The sequence below is a fragment of the Myxocyprinus asiaticus genome, chromosome 42, assembly GCF_019703515.2.
Source record: "Myxocyprinus asiaticus isolate MX2 ecotype Aquarium Trade chromosome 42, UBuf_Myxa_2, whole genome shotgun sequence".
Classification (NCBI taxonomy): Eukaryota; Metazoa; Chordata; class Actinopteri; order Cypriniformes; family Catostomidae; genus Myxocyprinus; species Myxocyprinus asiaticus.
Genome location: NC_059385.1, coordinates 6,212,641 through 6,222,625, shown reverse-complemented (window position 1 = coordinate 6,222,625; position 9,985 = coordinate 6,212,641). Strand labels below are relative to the sequence as shown.

Below are 9,985 nucleotides of genomic sequence, written 5' to 3'. Positions count from 1 at the left end.
GACCTTAACATTGGTTTAGGTGTTGATTTTGTGAGGGAAGGTCTTTATAAAAAGGACATCCTACTCTGAAAGGTGATGCTCATTGTCGTTGAGTGACATGTCGATAACCATAACCTGAAAATAAAAATGAAAAGACATTAAGCTTATGCTTTAATGAAAAATCAACTGAAAGTTAATGCTTAAATTAAAATGGACACAAACTAATGCTAAAATGAAATACAGGGGACACTAATCGATTATTTGGTAATTTAATTATTAATTTAATCATTGTTTATAGTGTTTTTAACTAATTCATTATATATTTCATAATTTATTTAAATATTTAAATAATTATTTAATGATTTAATTTTGAGTTATTTGGCCCTCCATGAAGCACTTCTTTCCAGTAAAAATTAAAAAATTTGATATCAATAATTACATGGTTACTAGTTCAAATGTCCAGTCTTTATAACAAAATCTAGTAAAAATGCCTTTTTTTTTATAGCAGTAATTTGGTTTTCATTAGTGACTGATATCTGTAATGTGATATGTAAAAATGTATTTTTAGATATCTTTAATTACCCTCCAGTTTGTTGATATCCCAAATCCATTTCCAGATATTTAAAATACCAAATCTAATATGCTGAAATACATTTTCAGATATCAAAAATTAGCATTTTCACCCATTGTGATTTGAATGTTGATATCAGGAATAGATATTTTGTACTAACAATGTAATTATTGATGTCAAAACTAGCATTTTAACTAGTGAAAATGTAATTAGTGATATCTATAATTTATCTCATGCGAATGATTAAAAGTCAATTTGGCTTGCCATAGTATAGGGTTAAGTCTATCTATCTATCTATCTATCTGTCTGTCTGTCTCTTGTCTTATGTATGCATGTCTGAATTGGAAATGAATTGGTAACAAACAGCTGTATGCATGCAGTGAGTTTGAGAGGTGAATGGGAGGATCAGATTAGGGGTGGAGGGGGTTGGCAGTGGAATTCTTGAATTCTCGAATCCTGGAAGTGGGAGGTACGGAGGTGAAAAAAGTATTTCGATAGGAAGAAGTGCTGCTGTGACCAAGAGAGAACGAGCAGAGGAAGAAACACACGCATCACGCGTAGTTTACATCGGTTTGACTCATACATCTTCATTCGCACTGCGAGCGAGACCCGCGCGCTACTGAGTTTATGAATGAAACACTTCCGACACGGTAAAGAAGTGGAAGTTTTCCGGTTTCCTAAACGTGTTTGGACTTCTTGTTTGGTTCATCTGATTTAAACGTAACTTCTATTTTTACTCTCTGCTTTTTACGAAAACAGCCGAGATATTTGGATTTGCGATTTGTGGTTCGTTTCACCGTGGGAAAATCGGTTTAATTCGCATTCCGCGTGCACGGACGTTTTCTTCACGGCTTGTTTCGTAGGAATGATTTACAAACCTAAATAACTACCACAAGAAAAGTACACATCAACACACCTCGGTGCTCAGTACAACAACATCCAGATAATCTCAAAGGTGAGTGTTTTTTTTTTTTTTTTTTTTTTTTTTAGTGTTTAATTTTAATATTTATACATATATATATATATAAAATCAACGTCTGCTGTTTTTTCCACGATTCGTATTTTTAGAGTTAAAAGTGTATACAAAGATAACGTGTATGCATGTCCTATTCTATTCACACACACGCACACATTTCTTGCATATTTTTAGTATCATAGCAGGACCCTGTATGGTGCATTTGATGATTTTATATTCAGACAGATTTATCTCCTAACGTATTTCAAGGAAACAGAATATTAACTGTTTTTGATGTTTGCACACGTGGTTTAGCGAGTTTTATTTAGAGAGATTAATAGTTGAGGTGTATTTGGCGTATATAGATATATTGCATTTGTTCTAGTATAGTTGTAAATCAGTCAAGTTAAATTTCATTTCTATTGTCTTTCCACATTCATGAAGATACAAACCTTTGAATAGGTGCTCACAGCAGGAGTAGAATAAGAATGCTACATTGTGTTCGCATCATTTGCATATCAATGAATATGAAAAGTGACCTATTTTGAGCTGTAAAACTCTAGGTGGTATTGTCTGTCCAGTGATTATTATGGATGTATTGTGTCCCATGAGGAAACAAATCATTCTGGTGGATTTTGTGTCTATGTTAATGATAAATCTGAGGTTGTCTTGACCGCTGGTGAGCAGATAGTTAAGTTTCTTTTAGATAGTTGGGAAGGAAAAAGTTCTGTGGTGGATATGCTTCTTCGTGCATCTTATATTGGCCTAGATGTCAAGAACCCACTCAGATTCAAGTCTCATTCTAGTCATTTTATGCTAATGTAACCTATAGGGCTCACTTCCAAATCTCAAGTGTGTATCATCAGAAATTAGTTCATCCTCATGTCATGTGACAAGATCTCTTAGGAGCTCTCATGGATCGCAGAAGTCTGAAGCATGAATTGGAGAGATGATTTATAAAGTAAACTGATATATTTCAAAACCACAGCCCGCCTATCCCCAAGGAGCCCATCTTGTCTCATTGTGGCTCTCAGGCGGTGAGTTACAGCCTAAATCTCATTGTCATCTGGAGTCCATCCAAATTGAACGTGTAATACTGGATGCACTGAAAGACGAAATGTCTGCGTCTCTGCACCTGGTCAGAGCACCCCTGAATTACCCATTGTGACTGTTCCTGCCAATGTTCGAAAAATCGTATGTTATAAACATAAATACCTTATGTTTCCCACATATTTAGAAGCATTTTAAGGAAATAAAAATTCTATCATTACTTGCCATCATGTTATTCTAAACCCATATGCTGTTATTTTTTCTAAAGGTGTGCTTTTGAAGAATCTTTACGTCGCTCTTTTTCATACCACGTCTGACAAGCTCCAAAAAGGACAAAATCATCATAAAAGTAGTCCAAATTACTTGTGCAGTACATTCCAAATGTTTTTACAATTTTCTAACGTTCGCAGTTAATGACATCATACATTTATGTAGTGTAGTTCATTTCAGAGCTTCTCGGTAAAGATTATCAGTGAATAACAATTGAAATTGCAGTCTGTTTCTCACACAAAGCTATTGTTTTGCTTCCAAAGACTTAGAATATTGTGTACAAGTCACATGGACTACTTTTATGTATATTCATGGTGTTGTTTTTTGTTCTTTTTGGATGCTTCAATTTTTATCCTCTTGTGTTGCACTAAAACCTTTCAGTATGAGCATTTGAAACACATGAAGGTGAGTAAATAATGACAGTTTGTCATTTCTGGGTGAACTATTTCTTTAACTGCGATGCAATTTTTTTAGAAATTTTGCTGCACGGTACATTAGAGGTAATGGCAGCCTTGGTCTTTGGAATTTTAGTGTGCATCAGGGATTATGCAATATGAAGCCAATGGAGATGTGAATAGGATGGGAAATGGGGAGTAATATACTGGGATTTCCTTGCCTAATCTATGCAACTACAGGTGTAAAGATTAGGGCAGCGGAAGGGGGATGTCTTGGGGTGGATTGCATGACTATCTCCCGAAACAAACGCTAAGTGGATGAATGTCATGCATGGATGCAGCAGCACAGTAATTAAGGGTCCGGGCTGGACTCTTAGGGGGGTATGGAACACGGTGAACTCCAACCTTTAATTATCACAAAGGGCTTTTGAAATGCTCCTCTCTTGCAATACTGGAGAACCATGATAGAACTGATTTCGATGCTGTTTTCCACTCTTTAGACGTGATGGTTAAATATCGATTTACATTTATTCATTTAGCAGTTGCTTTAATCCAAAGTGACTTATAAATGAGAATAATACACCAATAGACCAAATATGGCACAAAAAATAAATAAATGAAATGCATTATTGTATTAAAGTAATTAAATATACATAATGTATTTAGATTATAATAATGTTATATTTAGATTAAATCATACATTATTTTAGCAGTATACACTTATTTATTTATCATTCACATTTACTCATTTCTTTTTATATTTTGTCCTCCATTATTCTTATATTCATATTTGTTCCTCCAAAGACTTTATAGCCTATATAAAGCCAAGATTTTATAGCCTATAGTTTTTCTTGTAAGTTCTTCAGTTTGATTAGAGATAAGGAGCAGTGTGCGAAAGTGGTCTAATTGCTTTTTTATTTTTATTTGTATTTTTCCAGTGGGAAACATAGGAAATGCTGTTTCCTGCGTGTGAAGTACAGAAAAGCGCAAGCCATGAAGTCTGAGAGCTATCAAACCTTGTTTTATTGTCAGATCTGCTGGTAGTAACATGCTTGCGATTATCCTCCTAGCATTTCACATGTTTTTATACGGTTTCGTGACTGTTGTTGAAAAACACTTTTATAGCTCATCCAATAACAGTTCTTTAAATCTCACCAGCATGTGCCACAGTTTCACGTGACAAAAGCACCCAGAATAGCTGAGCATTCTCATAACTTAAAGAGATTCTTACATTTTACTACTTGGACAGTTATGGACTGTGCCTGTGAGGTAAATGAACTGCATTTATAGTCTTATGATAAACCCGCTGCACACTGGCACTTAGGATTTTTCATGCAGGGTTGCCACCCACTTAGAAGCCAAGAGAACAGTACTTCAGTTGAATTACACCATCATAAAAACTGCCCGATAGCACTCAGTAATGGACAGGCGTCCCTCATTTATCATTCTAACGAGGTGATCACAGTTAACAGAACAGGGACGTTGCTGTTCTTTTAACAACTGATATGAGAATGGATTGCATTTGAACATGTGGGTATTTTGAAGTCAACATGAAACTCCTTTCACAGCCCATTTTACTTCCATAATGTGATGTATTTCAGTGTGAAACAGGATATCAACGAGAAAAAGTAGGATGGGACATGATGATTTTATTCATTGCGAACTGAATGAATCTGAAAAGTGGTTGTTCTGTACCAGAATGGAACCAGATCTGAATGCGAGTTTAAGAAAACAATGAGTGCGTTTACATGCACATTTTTACGCCTATTATGCTTAATAAGTCAACAACGTGTGTGGTCATGAGAATGCATTAAACGTCTTTCCTTTATCAGTGAAAGGTCAAAAATAGCTTAAAGGGATATTCTGGGAGTACAAATTGAGCTCAATCAACAGAATTTGTGGCATAATGTTTATGTAATGTAAAATGTATTTTGACTCACCCCTCCTTTTTTTTAAACAAAAAGCAAAAATCTGTGTTCCAGTGAGGCACTTACAATGGAAGTGAATGGGACCAATCCATAACCGTTAAAATGCTCACTGTTTGAAAATTATAGCCACAAGACATAAACAGTATGCATGTTAACATGATTTAGAGTAATAAAATCGCTTATTATCCTTTACTGTTTAAAGTTATAAATAATTTTATAACTTCATTTCCATGATGATGTAACAACATGAACCCTAAAACAACTGTAAATACGATGATTTAAACAACTATACAGCTCAAATAATACAGAAGTTTTATCAGAAGAATTAATGTAAGTGATTATAAGCTTGAAACCCTCCAAAAATTGGCCCAATTCACTTCTATTGTAAGTGCCTCACTGTAACCATAGTTTTGTCTTTTTTTAAAGAAAAGGAGGGAGGAGTCACAATTGTTTGTGGTAATTAACATTGTGCCCCTAATGCTGTCAATTGAGCTTAAGTTGTAGTGAAAACAGAATATTCCTTTAAGAATAAACCAATCGACATAGGTAAATGTTTGCCCATTACCCCAATTCCGCATTGCATGTAAACACATTCACCAGCATTCTTACCGGCTTAGCCAATGTGCACACGTATTGTGTGCATTCCTCTTCACTGTTTGATGTCAAAAGCAGAGAATAATTTGATTATTTCAAATGGCATGTAAATGTTTTCTTGCTTTGTCGAATTTTTTAAATAAGCTGAAGTTTGAGAGTTATCAGCATATTGGTGTGCATGTTAACGTGCTCAGTGCCTAAATAGCTTTTTGGCTATTAGTTAACTTTACCCAATATCCTGCATGGCCTTGGTGAAATCAGAATGAAAAGTAAAGTTGTTACTTACGTAAAGGGTAAGTTAATACTTTTTGAGTTTACAAAGACTAAAAGTGTAATTTTAATAACATCCACCATTGAACCGTTTACTATAAGACCATGAACATGCATGAAGAAAGTAAATAGGCTATAAACTGTAGTTTACTCAGGTTGCCAAAATGTAAAACTGAGCCAAGCGACATGGCAAAGGTGTCAGTTAGAACAACATTTTCTTCGTTTGCGTTCAATATTTCCCTCCACTCTAAGTAATGAGAGCAAAACACATGGCACCAAATTGTGCTATTCCAAATAGGAATTCTAGGTAGAGTTGGTGGTGCGAGAACAAATGGTGTCGTGCAATTGTTGGAGGAGGGGGGTACAAAAACAACCACCAGATTACAGTTTGGTAACTTTGGGCAGGGATGGGGGTGTGACTGGGAGTCCAGAGGAAAGACAAGTGTCAAGTACTAGTCTTAGGGGGAGCGTAGCATTAACAGATGTGTTTCACACCACCAGGATGACCTCTCCACACCTGCTCGGGGGGGGGGGGAGCTGCTGGTGGGTGAGGGGTCGGGGGTTGGCGATATTCTTCATCGTGGAGGGAAACCCATGTTTTATTTGCATTTTGCTTAGCTAAGTTCTTGCAGCTTTTAGTTACTGCCTTATGGTGGGTTACCAGCTACATTTTGGTTTTGTCATTGGATGCCTGCACAGCTTGAGGTTTGCTACTTCTTATTAACATTTGCATGGGTACATTTTTTAGATACTTTATCCAAAGAAACTTACAATGCATACATTTAAATGAGTATGTGTGTTCCCTGGGAATCAAACCCATGCTCTTGGCAGCGCCATGCATTACTAGTTTGTGTACTATTGAATGGCAGTAATGGTTTGCCTTATAAACAGTTGTCAATTCTCATCAAACTTAATTAATATTTAAAGAGCACTGAAGGAGAGACTGTGGCCTTTGAAGCCGAATTTGTACATACCAGATGGGGTTTATGACTGGTTGACAGTAATATTTCAGCCAGTGAGAGGGATCTGGTCTTTGTAAGCAGAGCACAATTGTAGTTTGGCTCATATTTGGGAGCACTTTGATACAGTTATCAGTGGAAATTTATTCCCAGGCCCACACAGAATCTGTAGGCTTTTTTCTCATTTCTTGAGTTGATTTAGGGGAAGGTGTGTGAATGGATTTCTGATTAATGAAAAAAGTAGTACAATATTCTGATAATTAACTATATGAATGCATTATCAAATTGATGGCTATTCCAAAAACCTTCTGAAAGCTAGACCATTCCAATGAAAAGTTTATTTTTCCATTTTTGCATCCATGCGTACCATGTTAGGCTAATTCCTGCCTGCCCCCTCTCTCTTGTTTTTCTGGCAGGTAGCTCTGTGCTGCTGGTGTTGATGGCCCAGTGCTGCCCACAGCTGTGTGAATGAGCCGTCTCAGCCGACCCTCCTCACCCAGCTGCTGTGGCATGGCTTCTCTCAGGATGTTGATGTTATGGCATTTACTTCTCCTGTGGGTTATTCTTGCTCAGATTCCCACAGCCTACTCACGTCCCCCTGTGACTGACCAAGGTAAGTTATTCTTATTCCTGTGTTTGCACCTTTGGGCTTTTCATAATTGGGGGTAAATGTAATGTATGGAGGCCTGAACGGCAACACATAAGGAACAAATTGATAAAAACTGCATAAACGTGTATTGGCTTTACATTCAAAAGAACTTTTGGTCATTAGCAATTTAAGGTTTCATTTGTTGATTTCCCCTGCAAAAAAAAAAAAAAAAAAAAAAACTTAAACCATCTTAAACTGATTTGCTAGTCTTAGCTGGATTAATCTGGTCTAGCTGGTTTTCCAGGCTGGTTTTAGTTGGTTTATACTGGTCTCACAGCCTGGACAAACTGGCTGGCCACCAGCATGACCAGCTGAAAAGTCCCCAAAATCTCTTTTAAACCAGCCAGCAGACCAGTTTAGGTAGATTTAAATGTTTTTTTTTTTTTATTTATTTTTTTAAACCAGCAGGGTCTGCTTTGGTATAAAAAGTATTGGGGAACATTTATTTGAAGTTAATACTTGGCTCTACCTTGTGTAGCACCTAGAGCTCTGGTCATGGCTCCGTTTTTGATGTTGAGTTTACTAGCAGAGCTGGAACTCATTAGGGTCTGGGTTGCAGTAAGACTCCAGATGCTTCTCCTTTATGCCTGAACAGAGCTTTGGGGTTTTTCAATGTTTTTTGAAACCTTAAAGGTTCAGATGAGGGGGCCTGGGTAGCTCAGTGGTAAAGACGCTGGCTACCACCCCTGGAGTTCGCTAGTTCGAATCCCAGGGTGTGCTGAGTGACTCCAGCCAGGTCTCCTAAGCAATCAAATTGGCCCGGTTGCTAGAGAGGGTAGAGTCACATGGGGTAACCTCCTCGTGATCGCTATAATGTGGTTCACTCTCAGTGGGGCGCGTGGTGAGTTGAGCGTGTTTGCTGCGGTGGATGGCGTGAAGCCTCCACACACGCTATGTCTCCGTGGCAACGCGCTCAACAAGTCACGTGATAAGATGCATGGGTTGATGTTCTCAGACGCGGAGGCAACTGGGATTCGTTCTCCGCAACCCAGAATGAGGTGAATCACTACGCGACCACGAGGACTTAAAAGCACATTGGGAATTGGCCATTCCAAATTTGGGATAAAAAGGAAAAAAAAAAAAAAGGTTCAGACGGATCTCAGTGGAATGCAGAGCAGTACGAAGAGAACTTGGCTTGCTAAAAGTTTTCCAAACACCACACAGACCTCTATTGTAATATTTGGAATGACTCTGAATAAGAGGGCATTTCACATAATCTTGAATGCTTATTATTATTAGTGGTGTTTGCTAAGGAAAGAACCACTATTACAATTGCTCAGACTTGGAGATGTGCTACTAGTTTGCTATGTGATTGCATTTTTCATCTGGCGGACAATAAATCAGGTCAAAAAATACCATAAATTTACATTGAAGGAGACTCGAGAATATCACAGAGACTTGGGGCTCTTTTGACTTGGGCCAGTATGTAACCACCAGCTGGTAAAAGATCAGTTTTGCACCTGACACTATCTTGCCCATTAGCTTTGAAGAAATGTGTACAAGGAGACAGTTTTGAGAAGAGTTGTCTGACGGGGAATCTGTTAAGTAGTCATTCAGACTGGAAAAATCCGAAACAAAAAGAGCAGGTCTCCACCCTCTGGCTGATGTTCACCTTGGAGATCATGTTTCTGGCAATGATTGGGGCTTGGAGCCGATGAGCAGGGTGAATCAAGGGACGGGTCAGAATTGTTAATGTGATGTTTACCCCTGATCACTGATACTCGACACGGCCTGACACCAACACACTTACTCTGCAGTCTTGATTGTCTACAACCTCATTCACGATGCATGTTTGCACACAAGACAACATAGTGTCCGTTTACAGCTGCTTAAGGTGTCGACAGTTCGTACATTGTGCATTGCAGCACTTATCTGCAATACAATACAATCTTTAAAGTTACCACCAGCTTTCAAGCTCCAAAAAACACCAAAAAGCACCATAAAGTAGTCCATATGACTTGTGCAATAAGGTAAGTCTTCTAGTCTTCTAAAGCCAAAATTCCTCAGAGACCCAAGTATAGAGATTGTTGATATGTTTTCCTTTTTCCTTCTTGAATGTGTTTTTAGGAAGCCACGGATTACAAAAACCTTGATTTTTAAGCAAATTTTGTTTTGGGGTGAATTTGTGACTTCAGATTACAATGGCATTCTATGGGAAAAGGCAGTCTATTATGCACATTTTTAAACATTTTAAATAAAAAATAGGTATTTTTTAAAATGCTGTAAACAAAAGTGGCAATTCTGCTATGATGGGTGTCTGAGGGATATGAGAGCTTTTTGTGAAGAACATACAGATGTATGAGTCATTATTTTCTGATCATCTTCCCATCCATTGAGTTGAACTTTTATCATTCAGTCCGATTTG

At 37.5% G+C, this 9,985-nt stretch overlaps 1 protein-coding gene across 1 annotated transcript in view; it reads left to right on the top strand.

Moving 5' to 3' along the window:
• The first annotated feature begins 1,029 nt into the window (after positions 1-1,029).
• LOC127432858 (fibroblast growth factor receptor 1-A-like) overlaps positions 1,030-9,985 on the top strand; it is a 28,326-nt gene continuing 19,370 nt past the window's right edge. Inside the window, exons 1-2 of the mRNA XM_051684335.1 lie at positions 1,030-1,505; positions 7,388-7,584. Coding sequence (XP_051540295.1) covers positions 7,440-7,584 — 145 coding nt within the window. The 5' untranslated portion in view covers positions 1,030-1,505; positions 7,388-7,439. The remainder of the gene's footprint in view (positions 1,506-7,387; positions 7,585-9,985) is intronic.